Below are 24,726 nucleotides of genomic sequence, written 5' to 3' on the forward strand. Positions count from 1 at the left end.
CCGACCCCACTGCAGGGTTTTGGGATGGATTACAGGCTGGGAGCTGTGGGGTGCTGGGGTTGGCTCTGATTTCCTCCAGTCCTTGTTGTGCCACATCCAGCCCCGGCCACCCAGCACAGCCACATGCTCTGTTGGCCCCAAGCCCCCTGGTACCTGCCACAGACCCCCCCCAGCTGCTCCCACCTTGTGCCGTGCCTCAGTTTCCCCCACGACTCCGCTTTCCTCCTGCTTATCTCGGGTCACGGGGGGTAACAAAGGAGCTGCCAGGGCCCTGCCTGTGCTGCCTAATTATCCAGATGAAATCAATTCAGCTCCATTATGGTCAAATCCAGGTCTCAACCATTACCAAGGCGGCTGGAGAGCCCGAGGAAGGATGATGGAGTGGACGCTACAGGGCATGTGATAACCCCTGGTTCTGATGAGAGGGCACAGGGAAGGGGGGATGACGCCCTTGGGTGGGGGGTGTTGGCTCTGTGCTGTGAAGTCCCATCCTCCCCCTGGACCCCTTGGCGAGGGGACTCGGGTGCCCCAGGCCAGGGTATGGCACCAGCACCCCTGGGGCGCTGCCCAAGGTGGTCCCTGTGGCACAGCCAAAAACATCCCCCTCTGGGCTGAGGATGAGGACACCATCCCTGCATCCCAGGCACACATCATCCCTGCATCCCAGGCACTCATCATCCCTGCATCCCAGGCACTCATCATCCCTGCATCCCAGGTTCCTGGGTACACATCCCTGCATCCCAGGCACTCATCATCCCTGCATCCCAGGTTCCTGGGTACACATCCCTGCATCCCAGGCACACATCATCCCTGCATCCCGAGGCTCTGGGCACACATCATTGCTTCATCCTGGCACACATCATCCCAGCACACATCATCCCTGCATCCCGGGGTCCTGGCACACATCATCCCTGCATCTTGGGCACACATTGTCCCCACATCCCAGGATCCCTGGGGCAGCACCTCCCCTCCAGCTCCTCTGCCCCAGACAGGGTGGTCTCCCTGCTTCAAAAAGCCCCAAATCCCTCCATTCCCCACACCCAGATGACACCCCGGAGCAGGCAGGGCCCAGTGCGGGGGAGAGGCGGTTTATTAGTGACTGGTTTTGCTGCAGAGCACGGGGCATCCCAACTCCCCCAGAGAGCTGAGCCCCCCGGCTCCTGCACAGACCCCGTACTGGGGGGCTCTCAGCTCTGCCCCCTCGAGCCAACCCACGTCAGCAGAACAGCTCCATCCCGGCACGCTGGGGGAATGACAAGGAGCCAGGCAGCAGGGCCACAAACCCGGGGGTCCCAGCCCTGGGGGTCCCCCAGCCCAGCCCTCCAGCCCCCCTGGGATGGGCTGGCATTTTCCACTATAAATAAGGTTTCAGCCCTCTCCCCCTGCTTGGGGCATCAGTCCAGGGCTGTGCAGGGGGGGGAAAGCCATGCCCCTGGGCAGCAGGGAGGGCGGGGGGCAGCGGGGAGCTGAGGGCGGGTGGGGGTCCCCGCTCAGCCAAGGATGTCCAGGTAGACAGGGGGGGTCTTGACGAGGGCCTGGAGGCGGCTGTGGATCTCCTTGATGGGCCGGCGCTGCTGGGGCTCCCGGTGCCAGCAGCTCTGCATGATGGCATAGACCTCGGAGGGGCACGTGCGGGGCCGCTCCAGCTCCCGCCCCTGAGTGATGCACTCGATGGCCTGTGGGAACCGGGGTGGAGATGGGATCCCCCGCTCTGGGTACCCCCTGGGGGGTCTGTCACCATCCACCTCCCCCCTGCCTGCTCACCTCAGTGTTGGAGAGCTGGTACCAGGGCTGCTTCCCGTAGGTGAAGATCTCCCAGAGCACCACGCCGAAGCTCCAGATATCGCTCTCGGTGGTGAACTTACGGTACAGGATGCTCTCGGGGGGCATCCAGCGGATGGGCAGCATGGTCCTGCCTCCCACCTGCCCACGGCGGGGCCGTCAGGGCAGGGCAGGGCTCCCCCCATCTGCCCCCCTCATCCCTGGCCCCACTCATTAAGCCTCAGACGAGATGTAAGGAAGAAATTTTTCATGGTGAGCCCCTGGCGCAGGTGGCCCAGAGAAGCTGTGGAGTATTCCTTGGAAACATTCAAGACCAGATTGGACAGGGCTTGAGAAACCTGGTCTAGTAGAAGGTTGCAGGTTGGACTGGATGACTTTTAAATGTCCCTTCCAACCCAACCCAACCCAACCCACCCCACTCTGTGGTTGAATACGGATGGAGACAGGGTGGGGGGCAGCAGCCAAGAGGGAAAATTGAGCGTGGCCGCCCCAGCCCATGGCAGAGCTGGGGGGGGCGAGGGGGCAGCTCACCCTGTAATAATCAGTGCTGTAGATGTCCCGGGACATGCCGAAATCCCCGATCTTCACCACCAGGTCGTGGCCCACCAGGCAGTTGCGGGTGGCCAGGTCTCGGTGGACGAAGTGCAGGGAGGCGAGGTAGACCATGCCCGAGGCGATCTGCGTGGCGATGTGCAGCATGTGGCCCAGGGCCAGCGGCCCCTGGGGCTGCCCCGGCCCCTGCTCCAGGATCTTGGCGTCGGGGCCATGGGACCTGCCGGGGGCAGAGGGGCTGCTTGGAGTGGGGGGCACAGGGAGGGGCACGGGGGAGGGTGGGCAAAGGCAGGGGGAGGGCTGTGCCTGTGCCAGGGGATGGAGGACACGTGTGTGTGAATGGACACAGGGAAGGGCTGTGCACACACAGGAACATGTGCCAGGGGATGGAGAGCATGTGTGTGTGAATGGACACAGGGAAGGGCTGTGCACACACAGGAACATGTGCCAGGGGATGGAGAGCATGTGTGTGTGAATGGACACAGGGAAGGGCTGGGCACACACAGGAATGGGTGCCAGGGGATGGAGGAACATGTGTGTGAATGGACACAGGGAAGGGCTGGGCACACACGAGAACATGTGCCAGGGGATGGAGGATGTGTGTGTGTGAATGGACACAGGGAATGGCTGTGCACACACGAGAACATGTGCCAGGGGATGGAGGGCACGTGTGTGTTCTGCAGAAGGAAAAGGGGTGCACGTGTGTGTGCACACACGGGGGAAGGACATGCACATACGCATACACACATGTACACACATGTGCGTCCTTCCCTGGCGTGTGTGCACACAGGGGAAAGGCATGGACATGTGTTCACGTGTGCACCCCAGGGAAGGGCATGCACATGTATGTGCACACACAAGGGAAGAGCATGTGCTCGTGTGCATGCCAAGGAAGGGTTACACGTGGGTGAGTGCACACAGGGGAGAGGTGTGCCCACATGTGTGAAAAAGCATGTGTGGGGGGGTGTGTGTGCACAGGTGCCAAGGCAGGGCACACACACATGTACATACACGCCAGAGAAGGGCACAAACACACATGCAGACAAGGGAAGGGCACACACATGTACGTGTACACAGGGAAAGGGCACACACATGTGCACACTCACAGGAGAAGGGCACACACGCGTACATGCATACACACAGAAGGGCACACACACATGTCCATGCACACAGGGGAGGCACATACACACACACACACACACACACACACACACACACATATACAGGGAAAAGGCACACACACGTGCACACTGGGAAGGGCACACACACACGTGCATGTGGGCAGGGCACACACCCACACACACACACATGCACACAGGGAAGGGGCACACACACATGCACACACACACGTGCACATTGGGAAGGGCACAAACACACACACGCACATGGGCCAGGCACACACACACATGCACACTGGGCAGGGCACACACACACATGCAAAGGCACACAGGGAAAGGGCACACACACATGCACACACACACACATGTGCACACGGGCAGGGCACACACAAACACACGTGCACACACGAGGGCTGTCCCAGGCGGGAGGCTGCGTGCCAGCCCGTGCAGGGCGGTGCAGGCGGGGTGTGAAAGCGCAGCAGCGCGTGTGAAGTGGGGCGTGCGGGGTGGGCCGGGGGCCGGCGCGGCTCCGGCCGCCTCCAGCCCCTCGGTGCCTTTGATGCCGAGCACGACTGACAGCAGGGCCGGGGCGGCCGCGGCCGGGGGCTGGGGGAGCTCTGCTCGGCAGAACCATTAATGCCAAATCCCATAACAATAATCATAAAAGCCACGTCTCAGAGCTCCTCGCGCGGCCACTAAAGCGATGCCTCTGGCAGCCCCCCCCGTCTAGCAGCAATACCTGGGGGGGCAATCGAAAAGTCTCTGCTTATTCCAGCTGATGGCCAATCTCTCTCTATTTAAGCCTCTCAGACAGCTAATCTAATCAATATTGCAAGGAGGGCTGCATTAGCAGGGAGCAGGCTGGCTGCGCTGATGGAGCAGCAGATGGGGGGGTCCCGTTCTCCCCCCCGTGCCCACCTGAGGAAGCGGTTGAGGTCGCCGTGTTTCATGTACTCGAAGACCATGATGAGGGGCTCGCCCTCGGTGCAGACACCGTAAAACTTGACGATGTGTTCGTGCTGCAGCACCGTCAGCAGCTCAGCTTCGCGTTGGAAATCCAGGCGGGCGCTTTCCGTCACCTCCTTCAGCGCCTGCCAGCACACAGCATCGGTGACACCCCCCACAGACCACCCCCGGCCCCTGCCTTGTCCCCCCTCCTCACCTTCACAGCCACCAGCATCTTCTCCTGCTCCGGGAGGAGGTTGTAGCACTCGGCCAAGAAAACCTTCCCGAAGGCGCCTTCGCCCAGCTCCCACTTCAGCACGATGTCCCGCCGCTGCACGTGGTGCACGCCTGGGGGGACCCCCGCCCATCAGTGCCCCCCGGGTCAGGGGTGAGCATGGGAGGGTGCTCGGGGACCACAGTCTCCCCCCTCCCGACCCTTACAGGTGTTGCAGAAGTACTGGGGGTTCTCGATGAAGTTGCTCTTCAGCCCCTCCAGCTTGCTCTCGGCTGAGGAGAGGGGGCTGCTGCCCAGGTTCATGAAGTGCAGGGACATGGCCAGGTCGTCCTCTCGGGCCAGCACCGCTGAGCCTTGTGGGGACAAGGACAAGGCCATCAGGGGGTCCCCCAGCCCCCCCCCAGCCGGTGCAACCAGTGCCAGGCTCTGCCGAGCATCCCCCTGCCTGGCCGGCCCCCGGGGGCCAGGCAGCCCGATCAAACCCATTTAGAGGCTGAATCCATTCCAGGAGTGAATTAGCAGCTGCTGCCCGCGCTCCCGGGGGAGCCGGTACCCCTCTGCGGGTGTCCCCCCACCCTCGGTCCCCACCCACAGTCCCTCTCCCCACAGCCCTGGCCCAGCCCAGGTGCCCAGCACTGCCCCGGGGATGTGGGGACCGGGGTGTCCCCGTGGCACAGCCCAAATCCCGCGTCACCGGGCAGGGGAACTCACGGTTAATGCCGAACTTGGAGCGGCGCCCGCACTTGTTGAGCAGGATGAGCATGATGGAGAGTGAAAGGCAGGTGAACACGGCCAGTGCCACAGCCACCGAGACCTGGGGACAGCGGGGACAGGGCTCAGGGCGGGGTCCTGCCAGGCCCCTTTTCCCAGCCTGTGGGAGCCTGAGTTGGCCACAAGCACCAGGAGCTGCCACGGGGGAAATCGAGGCACGGGGACTCTGTCCTTCGTCCTCATCACATGCCCCCATCCCTCTTGGCTGACCCCGAGGGATGTGTCCCACCCTCTTGCAGGTGTCCTGGTCCCCCCATCCCAGACCACAGAGCACCCCCTCACCCCAAACGTGTGGTCATCCGTCGTCTCCACGGGCCCCTCCAGCGAGCTGTTCCTGGTGCCTGGGACAGGGAAAAGGGTGCAGGGTGAGTGGGGGGTCCCCATCCCCTGAGGTGGTCCTGGCAAGGACCTGGATACCCCTGGGTACCCCGGGATCAGCCCTGGGGGACGGGTGGAATGCACAGTTTGGTGGGGTTGAGGCAGGGGCAGCAGTGCTCCTGGTTCACTCACCCAGCGGGGACAGAGACACTGGTGCAGCCCAAAGGGAGAGAAAGGAGAAACACTCGTTATTCCTCAGGTGGGAGCGCCCTGTCCCTCCCCTTCCCACCGCTGGGGCTTGTGCAGGGCCAGCAGGCAGAGCCCAGTTCCACCCGCTCTGCACACCGGGTGTGACACATCTCCTCTGTGAGACCCGGCGGGACCCCCGGGCAGCCCCCCCTGCCTGGCACCTACCGGGGATGGGCTCCTCGGGGCTGAAGCTGAAGGGGTTCTCCATGAAGCGCCCCTGGACGCTGTGGGCGGCCGAGCCCAGGGGGTTGCGCACCAGGAGGGTGTAGTTGCCGTTGTTGACGTGGGTGGGACGGTTGAGCTGGAGGCAGCCGTGCAGGACGGTGGAGTTGTGCTCGTACTCCACGATGCGGGTGTGGATGTAGCGCCCCTCGACCAGGTCTGTGCCATTGAAGAGCCAGCGGATGCTGGGGACGGGGTTGCCATCCACCGAGAAGGGGATGCACCAGAAGTGCTGGGGGATGGCTTCGTGCAGGAGCAGGATCACAGGGGGGACTGGAGGAGACAGAGCTGGGTGGGTCTCTGAGTCAGACCCCTCACCCGGAGACCCCCAGACCCCCTCTGGGCTGCTCACAGGTGACATTGAGCATCACACTGTCCTCTGCCGGCCCCGCGGCGTTCTCTGCCCGGCACGTCAAGTCCTTGTAGTTGAGGCTGGAGGAGACATTGCTGATCTCCAGGACGGTCTCCCAGTCCGAGAGCTGCGGGGAGCACCGGGCTGGGGTGAGCAAACAACCCCCCCAGAGCTGGGCCAGCTCCTGCATTCCCCCATGCCCACCCCACCAGCGAGAGGATGCTGTGGGGGCACAGTGCCGCTGGGAGGGGTCCTGTCCATGCCCCAGTAAGGTTGAGCTTGCCTTGGTGGTGACGGGTGGCTCGGGTCCCACCTCGGGGACCACCCACTTTACGGTGGCCGGTGGCTCGGCGGTGACGCGGCAGGTGAGGTTGACACTGTCCCCTTGACGCAGCAGCACCTCGGGGGGCTCGATGCGGACAGTCGGGGGGTCTGCCGAGGGAAAAGGGGTGAGCCACGTGGACTCCCACGTCCCACACCATCCCCAGGCAAGTGGCTCAGGAGGGGGGACAAGCCCAGGCCCCAAACCCAGCTGGGTGCCCGGCCACGTACCGCAGGCACTGAGGATGTGGCTGCCCAGGGGCACCAGCACACTGCCCTCCCAGCAGCCCAGGGACTGGTTCCCCAGCTCGGCCCGGCTCCCGTTCTGCCACAGCTGCAGCCAGCGCAGGCTGCAGGAGCAGTTGAAGGGATTTCCCACCAGGATGCTGAGATGGAGCAAGGAAGAGAACAGGGGTTCAAAAGGGCTCCGGGTCCCCCACACTTGTGTATGTCCCTGTGGAACCAACCAAGGCTGGATGGGGGCACCCCCAGCCCCCGAGCGTGGTTGGTGCCCCTGAATGCACCCAGGGCCAGGCGTTGTGCCACATGTGCCATCCCTGTCCCCATCCCCGTGCCTGTGGCTGTCAGAGCCACCATCACACTGTGTCCACAGGCCTGTCCCAGTCTGTCCCACCTCCCCAGTGGGAGATGCTCCACACCCACTTCCCCCCTCTCCCCCATCACTCACAGCTCTTGCAGGGGCAGATGGTAGAAGGTTTTCCAGGAAAGGCTCTGCAGCGCATTGGAGGAGAGATTCCTGTAGGGAACAAACCCCATCAGCCACCCCTTCCCACCCCAAAACCCCGTCCCATGTCACCCCACCCTGCAGAGAGTCTGGCCAGGGCACTGGGCAGCACCAGGGCTGCCGCTGTCGCACCGTGACCCAGCAAATCCAGCTCTGCCGGGGGTGCCACCAGCCTTCAGGTGCCTCCCTGCAAGGGGGGAGCCCCACACACCCCAGAACAGGGTCCCCCCCAGCTCTCGGGGGTCCCCTCCCACACCGCGGCAGCACGGGACTCCGGGGAGGGGCCGGCAGCTGCCTGTACTCCTGCCTGGATCGATGGTTTCCCACTCAGCGGCAGAGCCCCCCCGGCCAGGCTGATGTGCCCGGGGGCAGCGGGACACCATCGATCCCGCCCCGGCGCGGGGACCGGCCACCCTGCACCGGGCCCGGCGCCCGCGGGGATGGGGGGGCCAAGCCCCAAAACGGGGGAGGGGGACGTTGAGGGAGGGAATCGAGGGAGGGGAGACTCACACGTGGCTCAGCCTGGGGGTGTCCAGGAAGGCGTCGGCAGAGATGTGCTGCAGCCCCGACCTGGAGATGGTGCTGAGGGGAGGGAAGGGCTGAGCACCCACACTGGGGGTCCCTGGATCCCCATCCTGGGAGCACCCCCTCTGCACCTGCTGCAGTGGGATTGAGCTCTGGGGATCCCCCATCCAGCAGCCCCCCCTCCCTGTGCAGGGACCCCACCCCGGGGTGCTCACAGGCTCCTGAGCTCCCGCAGCATCCTGGTGTCAGCGCGGGTCAAGGTCGTCAGCCTCGGCTGGTTCTCAATGGTGCTGGAAGGCAAATGAGGGGGGTCAGGGGAGCAGCCCAGGACCCCCCATGCCAAGGGCCGCCAGCAAAGTGTGGGGCAAGGGGAGAGCTGTGCTCCCTCCTGCCCAGGCTGTGCCTGCAGTGCAGCCCACAGCTGGAGATGGGGACAGGGATGCCCCACCGTGCCTCAGTTTCCCCTGGGCAGACAGGGATGAGCTGGAAAGGGGGAATGGCAGCAGGTGATCCCGATGGTGCTGAGCCCCAGCCAGTGTGAGCCTTGTGGGGCTGGGGCTGAGCTGCCACTTGGAGCCCACAGTCTCACGCAGAGAGTGTTTTTTAGGTCTCAGCCCCAGTCACCCCTGGGTCCCCACCTTTCCTCACACCCCAGTGTCCTGCACTGTGACAGGGTCTCCGACTGTCCCCCCTTCCCCTTCTATTCAGGCAGTGAAGAAAAGCCCCTTTGGGAGTGGGTACAGGGGTTTTCCCCCTGCCCCACCCCAGGGGCTGCTCCTGTGAACCCCAAATCATCAGGAGTTAATCGGGGGTTCAGATCCACACTAATGGGGTTTTGGTCCCACTGACCCCTGTGGGGGGCTGCCTACTGCCACGAGGGAGGTTGTGGGGATGGGGTGAGGGAGGCTGGGGCAGCGGGATGGCCGGGGGTCTCTGGGGGACCACCATCCCCCCCACCAGCCACCCCACCCGTCAGCCAGCGAACAAAGAGCTGGCAGCGCCCGTGGCGCAGCATCCCCGGCACGTGGGGAAACTGAGGCACAGAGACACCCTGCAGCCAGTCCCCAGCAATGCGGCACAGCCAGGGCTGTGGCGGGGGGAGGACCCAGGAGTTGGGGTGCCTTGGTATCCTGCAGCACCCCGTACCCCCACATCCCCCAGCACCCTCCTCGTCGCTCCTCGCTCCAGCCCTCATCTGCTCGCCACACATCCTGGAGCAGGGGAATGAGTGGGAGCAGAAGAGATCCCCCACCCCAGGAAATCTGGGGTGTGTCCCTGCAGCATCCCAACCCACAGGTCCCAGGACAGGGTGACAGCCCCAACAGATTGGGGACAAGGGGCTCCCCACACCCCAGCTCTGCCAGGCATGGCAGGAGTGCTCCCTGCCCGAGGTCCCTGCTGCACCCTCAGCGTGTCACTATGGCTGGCATCGCTACAGGAGGGGGCAAAGGGCTGCCCCCAGACCCTCACTCACTCCTTGGGGGATGCAGCAGCCCCCCCCATCCTGTCTTTGCAGCCCCAATGGCTCCAGCCAAGCACTCACGCTCCCCACAGTGATCCCAGCCCATCCAGTGATCCCTGCTCCATTGCTGCTCCAGCCCAGCCCCGCTGCCCTGTCCTCGAACTCCATCACCTCCATCCCCATCACCCCACCACCCTGTCCCTCAGCCCTGCTGCCCCCAGCCCCCTCACCGCATCCCTCAGCCCCATCACCACCAGTGCCATCACCCTCAGCCCCTCTGCCCGGTCCCTGAGCTCCATCACCCCCCTCCCCATCATCCCCATCATCCCCAACCCCTCTGCCCAGTCCCCAAAATCCCTCACCCCCAGCCCCATCACGCCCATCCCCGAGCTCTGCCACCACACGCTCCATCGCTGCCCCAGCCCCGCCGCTGCGTCCCTCAGCCCCAGCGCTGCCGTCCCGCTCACCCCCAGCCCCTCTGCCCGGTCCCTGAGCTCCATCACCCCGACCCCCGGCCCCACTCACACGTCGGTGAAGCCGCCGGTTCGCAGCAGCAGGGCCAGGCTGCCCACGGTGCTGGGCTCCCGGCAGAGCAGGGTCCCGGCCCGGGGGCAGTGGCAGGGCCGGGGGCAGGGCCGGGCAGCGCCCGGGGCGGGCAGGGTCAGGAGCAGCGCGGCCAGGCAGAGCCAGGCGGGCAGCGGCGGCATCGCGGGGCCGGGGCCGGTCCCGGTCCCGGTCCCGGACCGGTGCCGATGCCGCTGCTGCCGCTGCCGCTGCCGCTGCTGCCGGTGCCGCCGGTATCGGTGCCGCCCTCCCTCGCACTTGCCCGGCAGCCCGAGCACGGGGCCGTGCGGGGCTTAAAAGCAACGCAGGGACCGGCCTCCCGGGAGGGGCCGGCGGCTCCCCCCGCCCCGGCACCGCCCCTGCCCCGGCCCGAGACCCCCCCGGCCGTGACTCACGGGCACGCGGGAAGCCCCCGACCCGGGAGCGGGGGATTCCGCACACGGACAGCGAGCAGGGAGCCTGTCTGCACCCTGCCCGCACCCTGCCTAGACCCCTGCCCCCTGCCCGCGCTCAGCCTGCACCCTGCCCGCCCCTGCCTGCGCCCTGGCACACTACACCTGCACCCCCCAGCCCCATCCCACCACTGGCACCCCTAAACACACTGGAGCACACATGGGCACATGTGTGCACACACACACACACACACACACACACACTCGCTCCAGGACCCGGCTCGGAGCTCGCTGCGCAGAAGGGACAGGGGATGTCACACCAGCACCCCTGAGGCCACGGAGAGCCCTCCAATCTGTCACACCCCGCGCTGGTGCCCTCAAATCTCGAGGCACGATGTGTTGTCCTGGGTTAGGCTCTTCCCCAGCACCCCGTTATTTTGGGGTGCAGAGGCTGGAGACGGGGGGATGTTTGGTGACACAGTGGCCCCGTCCCCACCTGTCATCCCCAACTAGGACCCTCCTCCTCCTTCCCGGGGGGGGGCAGGACAGGACTGTTGTGCACCCACCGCCCTCCCCCCAGGGTTCCCCTTCCCCACCTGTCTGCTGCTTGTCCCCGGGCTTGTCCCAAAGCACCTCGGGGGTGGCTCATCTGTGCGTTGAGTTTAGAACGTTCTCAGCCTGCATTCCTCCCCCATGGCTCAGCTCCGGGTGCATCTCCCCAACCCAGTGACACTTATAGGGCTCAATTCCCCTGGGGCGACCCCCCCCCCCGCCCCCGGCAGAGCCGACCAGCCTGCCACATCCTCCCAAATTCCACTGCTTTGACGTTTTTCCCCAGAAACGCCTCCGGTTTGGGCACTGCAGGGCAAAGCCGCAGGAATTGGACGGGGCTGGTGCGGTGGGGAGTGAAAAACCCCGTGTGCCGCCCCCCCCCAGTCAGACACTGCCACAGCTGATCTTCATCCCCCTTTATTCGCGCTCATCCCACGGCCGCAGATAAGACAGTGGAGCCCCTTCCACGGCCCAGCACGGCCCCAGCACTGGTCCCAGTGCAGGGGGCTGGGGAGAGGCATGAGGGCCACCCCAGGCTTCTCCTGCTGCAGGGCTGCCCCAGTTTCCCCAGCTGTAAAAGAGGGGTCATGGGGGTACTGACCTGTTTGACGGGCAGCTGGAGGGTGACGGCAGAGGCAGATTGGTGGGGGACCCCGAACCCCAAGCCCCTCTCTCCATCCCCATGCCCACATTCCCCCCGCCCCCCAAGAAAAAACCCAAGGAAGGACCGGGGTGTTCTCCTCCCAGCCAGCAGCCCCCCATTCCCTGCCCCTGTAGAACCCTAATTTATCTCCAGGGGAAAGGCCCCCCACGGAGCATCCTTGCTTTGCTGCCACCCCCTTCCCAAGGCACCTGCTCCTCGGCTGGGCCCTTGGAAGCAATAAATAATGTGGGGGTGTCCCGGCACTGGGGGGTGGCCGGAGGAGAGTGGGGGTGCAGAGTGCAGCGGGGGTCCAAGCACACCCTGGGCTCAGAGTCAGGCCATCCCGTTGGGGAGCTGGCTGGGGCTGTGGTCCTTGCGTGTGGGCAGGGGGGATGTGGGGGGCTCGTCCTCCCCGGTGGATGGATCTGTCTCGGCGTCAGAGGGTTCTTCTGAGCCGTGGTGGCCGTTCTCGGGGCTGTAGAAGAAGGAGAGGGTGCGGAAAGCGGGCGCCATGTGGTCCTTGATGCGCTCCAGGAGCTGGATGAAGGAGGGGCGCTGGCGCGGGTTCTGCTGCCAGCACAGGCACATCAGCTCGTGGCTGTGGGAAAGAGAAGGCACCCGCTGGTTTCGGGGGGCTCCAGCACCCCATGGCCCTCCCAGCACTGGGAGAGACCAGGATTTCCCCCACCAGCAGGGTGGGGGTCTGAGGGGGTGTGTCCCCCTCGCTCACAGTTTGTCAGGACAGTTTTCGGGCCTCTCCAGGACGCCGTTGTCCATGACGAAGCGCAGGACCTGCTCGTTGGACATGCCCTGGTAGGGCTGCTCGGCCAGCGTGGCGATCTCCCACAGCACCACCCCGAAGGACCTGCTGGCACGGCGCCGCTCAGCCAGGAACTCCCCAAAACTCCCCCCCCGGCACTCCAGGAACTCCTCAAAACTCCCCCCCAGCACTCCAGGAACTCCTCAAAACTCCCCTCCTGGCGCTCCAGGAACTCCTCAAAACTCCCCCCCCAGCGCTCCAGGAACTCCTCAAAACTCCCCTCCTGGTGCTCCAGGAACTCCCCAAAACTCCCCCTTGGTGCTCCAGGAACTCCCCAAAACTCCCCCCCGGCGCTCCAGGAACTCCCCAAAATTCCCCCCCGGTGCTCCCCCCCAGCCCAGCACCCACCAGACGTCAGACTGCGTGTTGAAGATGCCGTCCTTGAGCGCCTCTGGGGACATCCAGCGCACGGGGAGCAGCCCCTTGCCCCCTTTCCGGTAATAATCCGTCTCGTAGATGTCCCGGGTCATGCCAAAATCTGGCAGGGGAGGGAGAGGAGGAGGAAGGCGTGAGCAGCAGGAGATGGGGGCTGGCAGCAGCCTGTCCAGCGCTGCCCACCCACCTCCAATCTTGACGGTGAAGTCCTCGGACACCATGCAGTTGCGGGCAGCCAGGTCCCGGTGCACGAACTTGTTGGCGTTGAGGTAGGCCATGCCGTCGGCGATCTCCCCCGCCATCTGGATCATGTCCTTGAGCGACGGCGGCGGCAGCCCGGGGTTGTTCTGCACCGTGCATAGACTCAGGGCTGGGGGGAGGCACACCAGGACCCCCCCGGGGGCAGGGTGGGTGTCACTTTGCCCGTGGGGGCACCCGGCCAGCCCCTCACCTCGGCCTCGGGCCGGAGAGAACGCAGGTAGCTCTTCAGGTCCCCCCGTGTCATCAGCTCCATGATGACCAGAGCTGGCTGGCCCTGGGACACGACGCCGAGCAGACGGACCTGAAGGGACAAAGAGGGGTGGCATGTGAGTGGCCAGACCCCCCATGTCCCCTCCCTCTCCCTCAGCTGCCCACCTACCACGTGGTGGCACTTGAAGGCTTTCATGACAGAGGCCTCGTTGAGGAACTCGATGCGCTCCCGCATGGTGGCCAACTCGTTGACTGTCTTCAGGGCCACCTTGGTCTCCTCTCCCTCCGTGACCAGCCCCAGTGCCAACCCCTCATACACCATCCCGAAGGATCCCTGTCCCAGCTCCCGGATCACTGTGATCTTCTCCCGTGACACCTCCCACTCATCAGGCATGTACACTGCAGGGTGAGTGGGGATCACCCCATCCCCATCACTGTCACTATCCCCCTCTCCATCCTCATCCCATCTCCATCCCCATCTTGATCTCCATTCCCATCCTCATCTCCATCCTATCCCCACCTCCATCCCCATTCTAATCTTCATCCCATTTCTACCCCCATCCTCATCTCCATTCCCTCACCATCCTTGTCCCTCTCTCTATCCTCATCTCCATCCTCATCCTCATCTCCCTCCCATCACCATCCTTGTCTCTGTCCCCATCCCCATCTCCATCCCATCCCATCCCACCCCATCCCATCCCATCCCATCCCACCCCACCCCACCCCACCCCACCCCACCCCACCCCATCCCCATCTCCATCCCATCCCATCCCCTCCCACCCCACCCCACCCCACCCCACCCCATCCCATCCCACCCCACCCCATCCCATCCCATCCCATCCCATCCCATCCCATCCCATCCCATCCCATCCCATCTCCATCTCCATCTCCATCCCATCCCACCCCACCCCACCCCACCCCATCCCATCCCATCCCATCCCATCCCACCCCACCCCACCCCACCCCATCCCCATCTCCATCCCATCCCATCCCATCCCATCCCACCCCACCCCACCCCACCCCATCCCATCCCATCTCACCCCACCCCATCCCACCCCACTCCACCCCATCCCATCCCACCCCACCCCATCCCACCCCATCCCATCCCATCCCATCCCATCCCATCCCATCCCATCCCATCCCATCCCATCCCATCTCCATCTCCATCTCCATCTCCATCTCCATCCCATCCCATCCCACCCCACCCCATCCCACCCCATCCCACCCCATCCCCTCCCATCCCATCCCCTCCCATCCCACCCCATCCCACCCCATCCCTGTCCCCTCCAGTGTGACCCCAGCGAGGAGGGGGCTCAGCAGCCCCCCCGAGCCGCCCCTGCCCGTCCCCACGCACTGTCTGAGGCACTGAAGTACTCGGGGTTGACGGAGGCGTAGAGGGTCCCACTGGGGTACCCGTCGTTGTTCCTGCCAGGGGTGGGCAGCGCTCAGAGGTGCTGCCCCCCCCAGCCCTTCCCCAGCCCTTCCCCAGCCCTTCCCCAGCCCTGGCTCAGCCGGATCCTGCCCCGGCCCAGCCCTGGGGGTGCAGAGGGGTCGTTACCTCTTCTTGTTGTAGAAGAAGACGAAGACGGCGAGGCAGGAGATGAGCACCATGAGCACCACGGGCGTGACAGTGAGCAGGACGTAGAAGCTGCTGGACTCCTCCTCGGCTGCCGGGAGCAGGCGGCCCTGGATCAGGGCCCGGGCAGGCTCATCCCCACCCACACTTGTCCCACCACCACCACTGGGCCGGAGAGGGGGAGCTCCCGGCTCCCCACACCGGCAGCACCCACTGATCCCTGGGTGTCCCTGTCCCAGAGCATCCCCTGTCCCCAAGATCCCCCAATCCACCAGCAGCTCCCAGTGTCCCACTCCAGCAGCATCCCCCAGTCCCCCAGCTCCTCAATCCGGCAGCATCCTTGGATGAAGGATGGGAGTAAGACCGGCCTGGCTTAGCAGAAAGCTTTGACTGGAACTCCACCTCAGGCTGGTGTTTCCTTTTTCAGGAGACGTTCAAACCTTTGGAAGAAGGGGCTGGAAGGTCAGAAGGACCACAAGGATAAATATGAGAAGGGCCAAAGCCCAACTAGAACTGAATCTGCCATAACAGACAATAAAAAATGTTTCTACAAATCCATCAGCAACCAAAGGAAGGCTGAGGAGACTCTCCATCCTTTATTAGATGTGGGGGCCACAGTGACAAAGGTTGAAGAAAGAGCTGAGGTACTTCCTGCCTCCTTTGCCTCAGTCTGTAGCAGTAGGACCAGTTGTTCTGGGACTCTAACCCAGTCCCCTGAGCAGGAAGACAGGGATGGGGAGTGGAATGAAGTCCCCATAATCCAAGGGGAAATGGTCAGTGACCTGCTGCACCACCACAGAGACACCCACAAGTCTGTGGGGCCGGATGGATCCATTCAAGGGTGCTGAGGGAGTCGGTGGAAGGGCTCACCGAACCACTTTCCATCATTTTCCAGCAGTCCTGGCTGACTGGGGAGGGGCAGTGGACTGGGAGCGAGCCAAAGTGATGCCCATCTACAAGAAGGGTCAGAAGGAGGATCCGAGGAACTCCAGGACTGTCATCCTGACCTCAGTACCAGGGAAGGTCATGGAGCAGATCACCCTGAGTGCTGTCACACAGGTAGGACAAGCAGGGGATCAGGCAGGTCCTGCCTGACCAGCCTGGGCTGCTCCGTGGCAGGGGGGGCTCAGATGGCTCCATACAGAGCCAGTCCCGTTCCATGACTTCATGGATGGCCTGGACGGGGGGATTGAGTCTGAGGATGACACCGAGTTGGGTGGGAATACTGATGTGCTGGAGGGCAGGAAGCTCTGCAGAGGGATCTGGATCCAAGGGCTGAGAGCAATGGGGTGAGGGGCAACAAGGCCAAGTGCCACATCCTGCCCTTGGGTCACAACAACCCCATGAAACGCCCCAGGCTTGGGGCAGAAGGACTGGAAAGCTGGAAAAGGACCTGGGGGTGCTGTTTGACAGCAGGTGAATGTGAGCCCAGGTGTGCCCAGGTGGACAAGAGGCCAATGACACTTGACCTGGACCAGCCACAGTGGCCACAGGGCCAGGGCAGTGCTGGGCACCTCAAATTCTGGGGTCAGTTTTGGGACCCTTGTGACAAGAGGGGCTGGAGCATGTCCAGGGAAGGGAATGGAGCTGGGGAAGGGGCTGGAGCACCAGGAGAAAGGTCTGGAGAACTCCTGAGGGAGCTGGGGGGACTCAGCCTGGAGAAAAGGAGGCTCAGGGGGGACCTTCTCACTTCCTACAACTCCCTGAGAGGAGGGGGGAGCTGGGGGGGTCGGGCTCTGCTCCCAGGGAACAAGGGACAGGACAAGAAGAAATGGCCTGAGGTTATGCCAGGGGAGGTTTAGGGAATTAGGGATATTAGGGAAAATTGCAAAGCAGTGCTCAGGCTACCCAGGGCAGGGGTGGTGTCGCCATCCCTGGAGGGATTTAAAAAAGTGTAGCTGTGGCACTTGGGGACATGGTGGCCTTGGCAGTGCTGGGGGAACAGTTGGACTATCGAGTCTTGAAGGGCTTTTCCAACCCAAAGGATTCTGTGATTGTGATCCTCCAGTGTCCCAGCCCAGCAGCAACCCCAATTCCCCAGCGCCCTGATCCAGCTCCCTGACCCCACAGCCCCCTATCCCTGCCTGCCGGGGTCCCCTCTGACGTCCCCTGTGACGTCCCCCTTGTCCCCCGCAGGTACCTGGCCCCAGGATGTAAAACTTGACGAGCCCCGTCCAGGAGCCGTTGCCGGCCAGGGAGGTGGCCCTGACCTTGGCCGAGTAGTTCCCCGGCTGGAGCAGGGCCAGGTGGACGCCCCCGTACTTGGAGTAGCGGTGGCGGGAGACGCAGACGACGGTGGTGACCTCCTGGGGTGGGGGGACAATGAGGGGGTGGCCAAGGGGCTTCATCTCCCCCCAGCTGTGTGCAAGCCTTGGGGGAGAGAGGGGTGGGATGGGATGGGATGGGATGGCGTGGCATGGAATGGCATGGCATGGAATGGGACGGCATGGAATGGGATAGGATGGCATGGCATGGAATGGGATGGCATGGCGTGGCATGGCATGACATGGTATAGAATGGGATGGCGGGGGTGCTGTACCCCTATAACCAGACCTGGCAGGGGGTGTCCCGGGGATGTCCTCACCTCACTCTCCCGGCTGTACTTAATCTCATACTTGAGGATGAGCCCGTTGGGGTTCCTGGGCTCCTCCCAGCGCAGCAGGACGCTGTTCTTGCCTGCCGGCTCCCACGTGACGTTCCCAGGAATGTTGTCAGCTTGCACTGGAGAGGGGCACAGAGGGGGTCACCTCCTGGGGGCATCACCTGGACCCCGACCCGCTGCCAACATCCCATCCAGAAGACATCCCAGCGCGTCCCGAGGCAGGGTCTGGGAGGGGGGACGCACGCTCGGGCATGGTCCTGGCGAAGACGAAGGTGGCGGCGCTGCAGCCCACGGTGTGCGCGGCGTGGTTGCAGGCGTGGATGTCGATGCGGTACTCGGTGAAGTGGCGCAGCCGCGACAGCACCGCCCGGTCACGAACCACCTTGTCCTCGAAGATCTGGAAGCGGGGCTTGGGCTCCCCTCTGGCGCGGCTCGGGGCCGGCGGCTCCGCCCAGGAGGCGTTGGCCGGGGGGGTGACGGCCACCACGTCCCTGCGCTGCTTGGGGGTCCTGCGGGGGACGGGGACAGGAGGTGGTGGGGAGCCAGGGCGCCGGGGTCGTCGAGACCCTCCAGGCTTGTGTGGCCCCCGCTCACCTCTGTGGGTTCTTGTTGATGGACGTCACCTTCCAGGGTGGCCTGAGACAGCGGGAAATCAGTTAAAGGATCTGCCAGGAGTGGCCGCTGGACCCCCCCCCCCCCAGGCAGACACACACACACCCAGCCTGGGGGAGCCCCCCAAAGCAGGGACCCCCCCCCAGATGGCACCTGGGGATGGTGATGGAGTTGTGGAGGAAGTTCTCAAACTTCTTCTGGAAGGACTCGGCCTCGCCCTCCATGCGGAGCTGCCCGTCGGCGGGGCGGCAGGGGCAGCACCGCTCCTCCGCGTCCTGCTCCACCTCGGGGCCGTCCCCGTCCCCAAAGCGCGTGTCCGCGCTGCTGGTGGGCAGCTTCAGACCTGCGGGCAGCGACGGGCAGGGCTGGCAGGCTGCTGGACCCCGGCTCAGGGGGGAAAATCCCTGTTCCACTGGTGTCCTTGGCTGCTGTACCTGACCTGTGTGCGCTGCCCTTGCCTGGCAGCCCTGCCTGCCCTGCCTGCCCTCACCTTTGTGGCAGTAGTCGTTGATGTAGAGCTCCATGTCCTCGGCCAGCTGCTGCCACAGCACCAGGTAGTAGGTGATGTTGCCGTTGCGCTGCGTGGGCGGCTTCCAGCGCACCACGATGTGGGAGGAGGAGTTGGACATGGAGATGACATCCCGGGGCACCGTCGGGGCTGGGTGGACACGGGGTGTCGGTCTTTCTTTGGGGGGGGGTTACCACAGGCATCCCCAGCCCCTGCCAGCTTCTTACCCGCCGGCATGGTGCGGATGTAGACCACCTCGCTCTGCGCCCCGTAGTTGCGTCCCTCCTCGGCGGTGGTGAGGGTGATGGCACGGACGAAGATGGCATATTGGGTCCAGGGGCGGAGGTTAAGCAGGGCCACCCCTGGCTCCTGGTCACTGCTGAGTGGCAGATCCACATCCAGCACGTTCCAGCTCTGGACCCCACAGGCATCCTGCCCCACATACTCTGACACGTTCTGGAAGGGTCTGTCCCACACCGGGCATCAGGGAAGGCCCTGGGACCCTTCCCAGCCACACAACTCCCTGAGGGTTCCAGCAGCCCACCAGGGCACAAGGCCATCACGGGCTGGAGTCCCCATTCTCCACACTGGAACTCCCCACAGGTTTCTCCCCGGGGTCCACCCCTGGACACTGGGTCCCACCAGACACTGGTGACACCCCTGGGTGCCCCAGTCATGTGCCAGGTCCCCCCTTGGGTACTGAGGACCTCACCCATCCTGCCCCAGTGGCCCCTTGGACAACCCTTCCCTGAGCCCTCTTATCCTGCTCCAGGATCACCCAGAACACGAAGGACAGCCCAGGGCACCCCATTCCGCCCAAGGTTCATGCCCTGACATCAGGGACCCCTTCACCAGACACCCCTGTTCTGCCCCGGATCCTCACCCCAGACACAGGGGACCCCATGGACTCCCTGTCCTGGCTTGGGTTCCCACCACTGGGTGCCCCCCCAGACAGTGGACGACCCCCCCGGTGGGGATGGCAAACACTTACGACTCCTTGTAGTAGACGATGAAGCTGAGGAGGTCCCGGTACTCGGGGGGCCGGTACCGCTCCCACTTGAGGAAGATGCGGTCGGACTCGGTGACGTTGGAGATGAAGCGCAGGGTCTGGGTCTTACCTGTGGGGCGGAGGCAGGGCTCGGGCAGGGAGGGGGTCACGGCGCTGCCGGTTGTCCCCATGCCCGTCACTCACAGGACGCCCGGTCCCCGTTGGTGCGGGGGTTGATCTCGGCCTTGTTCTGCCGCCCCTTGGTGCCCGTCACCTCCTCCATGCGGTAAATCTCGGCCAGGCACAGCTTGGGGTTGAAGGCAAAGTACATCTTGCCCACGGGGATGGAGAGGATGTGGTGGCTCCAGTCCCAGAGCTGCTGCAGGTTTTGGTTGTCCAGGACGTACAAGGTGTAATTCCTGGGGGGGAAGGTGCAGATGGAGGCGGTGGGCACGGGCACCCCCAGAGCCACACGTCCCCCCCAGACACGCCCTGTCCTCACCCGTCCACCATGGAGTCACCACGGATCAGCTTGAGGTTCTTGAAGAAGGACAAGGAGACGAGGGCAAAGGAGTGCTTGATCTTCAGGAAGCCCGTGATGGTCTCGATGAGCCCCAGACTGCTCTGCAGCTCCGAGGCCAGGTTATCTGGGGACAACCCACGGCGTGAGCTCAGGGAGGAGGGCACCCTCCCATTAATTCACTCCACAAGGGAAAAGACCCTCTGCCTTCACCCCCCACCCCCCACAGCTGTTCTCCCACCCGGGGCAGGTTGTGGGGGGCACTCACAGCCCCGGCGGATGTTGAGGATGAGGTTCCCCTCGATGAGGGTGCAGCCCACCAGCTCCTGCGCCGCCCGCGTCGAGTCGATGGTCTTGGTGCCCACCTTGCACTCCTTGGGACACAGACCCTCGCACTTGTGGCAGAAGATGCTGCGGGCAGGACGACAGGGCACTGTGAGCCGGGCACTGTGAGCCGGGCACTGTGCCACCACCGTGCCCATGCTGGGGGCCACCGGGAACGCCCCCCCCCCCACCTGCTCTCATTCCTGGTGTATCCCGAGGGACACTCGGAGAGGCACTGCCGCTGGTGGATGACGAACTTGGAGGCGTCGCGGGGGTTGTCGGAGACCTTGCGGAGGCTGGCGCAGTACTCGGCGGTGACGCAGCGCCAGCCCTCGTACTCGTAGGTGCGGGGCGGGCACGAGGGCAGGCAGTGCCCATTGAAGTGGAAGTGGCGGCAGGCGACGCAGGCCCGGCTGTCGCGGGGGCGTCCGCAGCCCCCCAGGCACTCGGCGTGGCAGCACTCGCCCGCCGCCGTGCACGCCGAGCCCGCGCCACACGGGCACACTGCGAGGGGAGACAGCGCCGTGGGCAGGGGAGACCCCCGGGCATGGACCCCAGCACAGCTGGGAACGGGTTGGGAGTGTGCAACAGCGGGAGAGGGAAGAAGTGGGAAGGGTTGGGGGTGTTGGTGATTCCCTCCAGGTCTGGGGGGCAATGGGAGGGAGCACGGGATGGAGAGATGGGGAGGTGTGGGGATGGAGGGAGGGAAGAGGTGTGTGGGGATGGATGGAGGGATGAAGGGATGCCGAGATGGTGGGATGGATGGAGGGAAGAGGGGAAGGAGAGAGGAAGGGAAGGAGGAATGCACTGATGGTGGCATGAAGGAGGGATGGAGGGATGGTGGGATGAACGGAGGGAAGAGGGGAGGGAGGGAGGGAGGGAAGAGGTGTGTTGGGATGGATGGAAGGATGGAGAGATGAAGTGATGCAGAGATCATGGGATGCAGAAATGGAGGGGTGAAAGGAGGGAGGGAGGGAAGAATGCATTGATGGTGGGACAAAAGAGGGATGGAAGGATGTAGGGATGGATGCAGAGATGGAGGGATGCAGGAATGGATGGAGAAATGGCCAAGCAGTGGGTGGCCAGCCAGGCAGGTGGGTTTGATGGGTGGTTGAGTGACCCACTGGGATGGGCGAATGAGGGACTGGACAGAGGGACAGCAGGACAGATGGGTGGACGAGGGGAGGCTCAGCCTGTGCTGAGCCCCAGCTGAGCCCCAGCTGAGCCCCAGCTGAGCCCCAGCTGCCCGGAGCATCCGAGGCTGGGTCCACAGCCGAGGCTGCAGCCCCGATAAGGATCTGTGTTTATAGTACAGATTTTATTACCAGGTCTCCTGTTTACAGCAAACGAGCCCAGGAGGGGCCCGTATTTACCTCGCTGCTGGGAAAACACGGCAGCCAGGAGCTGGCCTGTCCTCCGGAGGATGATACAGCGCGGATCCGGTTACCCCGCCACGCTGCCGGCACGGCATGGCACGGCACGGGGGAGCCACCACCACGTGCCAGGGCCTGCGGCTCCACCAGCCATCCCCAGTGCCCTCCCAGTTTACCCCACAGTGCAAACCATCACCGTCCCAGAAAAGCAGCCGGCACAGCCGAGCCCTGTGCCACTGGCACCCACCTTTCTGGCAGTAGCTGGAGGTCCAGCAGCGATAATCCAGCTGCCCGTTGACGCTGGTCTGCACACATGGCTTCTCCACGTCCAGGATGCCCGGGCAGACGTCGGCGCACTCCTCGGCCAGCTTGTTGCCGACGATGTAGGTGCTGTCCCCGGCGTCGGGCAGCAGCAGCCCCCAGTCGATGGTGGAGAGGTGGCAAAGCTCCTGGTTGCGCTCGATGCGGACGGAGCCGCGCAGGATGTGGCCCAGGCTGTGCAGCCCCACGTCCCGCAGGTGCGGCATCTCGAAGATGACCAGGGCGTAGCTGAAGAAGAGGTTGGTGCCGCGGATGACGGAGAGGTTGGGGAAGAGGTCCCGCAGGCTCTCCAGCCCATAGACGCGGAAGAGGAGCAGGTACTCGGTGATCATGAGCAGGCGAGGGAAGCTGAGCCCCCGGAAGTCCTCGGCGCCCGTGGTGAACATCAGCAGGATCTGCAGGTTGCCCTCGATGATGGAGCAGTTCTCCAGCTTCTGGAGCTGGGAGACGTCATTGCGGATGTCCATGCTGCCGCAGACTGGGGTGGCGAGAGGGGGGACCCCATGGGCGGCAGGGACGAGGCAGTTGACCCCCACCCCCACCCTGGGATCCCCCAGGGGGTGCTTGGCAGAGTTTAATATCCCGGCGCTGCCTGTCAAACGTGGCTGGAATTGGTTTGGGCAGCCAGGAGACACGAGTGGCTGTGACAGGCAGCTGGCGCGCTGTGGCTCTCGGGGGCACAACGCGTCTGTCAGCGGGATGCTAACGAGGCCTGGCAGCCCTGGCGCCTGCCTTGCCCCATGGCAGCCCCAGGACCGCGTCCCAGCCCCACTGCCCACCCCAGGGGAAGCCAGCTGGGGTATGCAGACAGTTTTCCCCTTCCCTGAGTTGTGGGACAGCCGTGGGGGTCTCACAACATCTCTCCTCTGCCGCGGACCCACAGTTACCCAGTGAGTGGCAGCTCCTGAAAGGTTGTTCCCATTAACTCCGTGGCAGTGCCCAGAGCACACAAGGCTACCACAGGTGCCCATGTGGCACAGCCTGGGCCACATTTGCTGTCCCAGGGCTTCTCCACCCAGGCCCAGGCAGGGAGCAGGAGAACTGAGGCAGCACAAGCCCAGCATCTCCTGCTTCCCAGTCCCAGCAGGGATGCAAGAGCCAGGATGAGCAGAGAGCTTCCCACCGGCAGCATCCCCAGCCCAAAAGTGCTGTCCAGGTCCTGGAGGGGGTCGGGGCCGTGGTTCACCCCTTGTCTGGCCCTGCCAGCCTGGGCTGGTGGCTCATGGTCGTATCCTTGTGACCTTGTGCCCGGTGGCATTTTTCCCCTCTCAGTATCACCCATTAACTGCTGGCACCGTGATCCCGTGGGCACTGAGGCTCTGGCAGCTGCCTGTGCCCGCTCACCCCAGCACCACACCAGGGCTTGGCTCCTCGCTGGGAGCCCTGTCCCCCCCAGTCAGGACAGGAGGGTCCTCCATCCTCCCACAGAACCGGCCCTGGGTGCAGCACCAACCCTGGGGGTTACAGCCCCCGCTGCCAACGTCACCTCCCTGACCTTGCAAAGTCACCCTGTGAGGGGACAGGGGTCCCCCCTGCCCCTGAGGGGACAGGGAGGGGACAGGGATCCCAGGTGGGAGCTGGCACAGCGAGGTGTGTCCCCTGGGAAGCTCTCGGATGCTTCATCCCCCTCCTCCATCGCTCCCACCCCCCCCCCCAGCACAGCCCCTCGGTGCTTGGGGAAACTGAGGCACGGGCGGCAGGGAGAGGGGAAGGCAGGACAGACCGACAGACCCTCCTGGTGCCGCCGGCCATCCCTCGCGGTGGCTGTGCCCCCTCCCCACCGTGCCACCCCTCTCCACCCTTTTCCACCCCAGCAGCCGTGCTGGGACCAGCGCTCTCAATTCCTGCGACAATTTCCCACCATCCCAGAGGGGCAGAGCAATCCCCGCCCCCGGCTCCAGCTGAGCCCCCCCCCGTTCCTCTCTCACCCCATCCCAGCAGTGGGGGGTGTGGGGGTCTCACACTCTGCCCCTCCTGCCCAAAACGGGGGGTTTGCAGCAGCGGGGGGGGGGCTGCCGCGGGGGGAAACCGAGGCAGAGGGAGCACCCAAAGAGCTTTGCCTCAGGGTTTGGCTCTTGCAAAGCCCCGAGCACAGGTATCACCCCAGAACTGTCCCCCCAGGCAAGCGCTCCACCCTCGCCCCTCTCCCGGCCACCCCCTCCCAGGCACTTACTTTCGGAGGGGGCCCACACGGGGGGCAGAGGGAGGGGACCAAGGACCAGCAGCATCACCCCCAGCCGCAGGGCACCCGGCGCCCTCGGCCCCATCCCCGAGCGGGACCCCCGGGGTCCCGTCCCTGTCCCACCTCGGGCGCTGCTGCCGCGTCGGGTCCCGCTCGCCGTGTCCGGCGGCACCTGGGGCACGCCGGGATTGGGGGGGGCACGGCCCCTGCCCGGACCCTGCGGCCCCTTCACTTTTGTTTTCGGCTGCCGCACACAAAATATTTAGCCTGACAACTGCCAGGCCCGGGGCCGGGGCTTGTTTGGGA

General features: G+C 64.6%; 2 protein-coding genes across 2 annotated transcripts; both read right to left on the minus strand.

The window, feature by feature from the left end:
• Window positions 1-1,068: 1,068 nt before the first annotated feature.
• NTRK1 (neurotrophic receptor tyrosine kinase 1) lies at window positions 1,069-10,357 on the minus strand. Its single transcript, XM_064638445.1, has 17 exons — window positions 10,123-10,357; window positions 8,351-8,425; window positions 8,121-8,192; window positions 7,554-7,622; window positions 7,097-7,251; window positions 6,828-6,976; window positions 6,545-6,671; window positions 6,136-6,465; window positions 5,914-5,931; window positions 5,686-5,744; window positions 5,344-5,446; window positions 4,839-4,985; window positions 4,615-4,745; window positions 4,371-4,543; window positions 2,314-2,554; window positions 1,765-1,923; window positions 1,069-1,676 (listed from the first exon to the last, which is right to left on the minus strand). Exons 1-17 carry the CDS (start codon window positions 10,302-10,304, stop codon window positions 1,491-1,493), a joined length of 2,376 nt encoding a protein of 791 aa, XP_064494515.1. The 5' UTR covers window positions 10,305-10,357; the 3' UTR covers window positions 1,069-1,490.
• A 1,149-nt stretch (window positions 10,358-11,506) lies between these two features.
• INSRR (insulin receptor related receptor) lies at window positions 11,507-24,630 on the minus strand. Its single transcript, XM_064638423.1, has 22 exons — window positions 24,412-24,630; window positions 22,165-22,716; window positions 20,736-21,048; window positions 20,489-20,631; window positions 20,203-20,347; window positions 19,905-20,119; window positions 19,704-19,830; window positions 18,940-19,178; window positions 18,695-18,862; window positions 18,358-18,547; window positions 18,187-18,228; window positions 17,836-18,101; window positions 17,575-17,711; window positions 17,131-17,296; window positions 14,973-15,081; window positions 14,769-14,839; window positions 13,584-13,813; window positions 13,395-13,505; window positions 13,131-13,290; window positions 12,917-13,046; window positions 12,479-12,613; window positions 11,507-12,346 (listed from the first exon to the last, which is right to left on the minus strand). Exons 1-22 carry the CDS (start codon window positions 24,503-24,505, stop codon window positions 12,082-12,084), a joined length of 4,008 nt encoding a protein of 1,335 aa, XP_064494493.1. The 5' UTR covers window positions 24,506-24,630; the 3' UTR covers window positions 11,507-12,081.
• Window positions 24,631-24,726: the final 96 nt, after the last annotated feature.

This window comes from Pseudopipra pipra, chromosome 29, assembly GCF_036250125.1.
Source record: "Pseudopipra pipra isolate bDixPip1 chromosome 29, bDixPip1.hap1, whole genome shotgun sequence".
NCBI lineage: Eukaryota > Metazoa > Chordata > Aves > Passeriformes > Pipridae > Pseudopipra > Pseudopipra pipra.

Excerpts from the sequence above, each read along its gene's own strand:
- INSRR (XM_064638423.1), bottom strand. The coding sequence starts at position 24,505 with ATGGGGCCGAGGGCGCCGGGTGCCCTGCGGCTGGGGGTGATGCTGCTG. Across the intron at positions 18,229-18,357 it reads AACTCCATCACCATCCCCAG|GCCACCCTGGAAGGTGACGT; the intron begins GTGCCATCTGGG and ends CCGCTGTCTCAG. Across the intron at positions 12,347-12,478 it reads GAAAACTGTCCTGACAAACT|CCACGAGCTGATGTGCCTGT; the intron begins GTGAGCGAGGGG and ends TCTTTCCCACAG.
- NTRK1 (XM_064638445.1), bottom strand. The coding sequence starts at position 10,304 with ATGCCGCCGCTGCCCGCCTGGCTCTGCCTGGCCGCGCTGCTCCTGACC. Across the intron at positions 6,466-6,544 it reads TGTGATGCTCAATGTCACCT|TCCCCCCTGTGATCCTGCTC; the intron begins GTGAGCAGCCCA and ends TGTCTCCTCCAG. Across the intron at positions 4,544-4,614 it reads AGATGCTGGTGGCTGTGAAG|GCGCTGAAGGAGGTGACGGA; the intron begins GTGAGGAGGGGG and ends GTGTGCTGGCAG.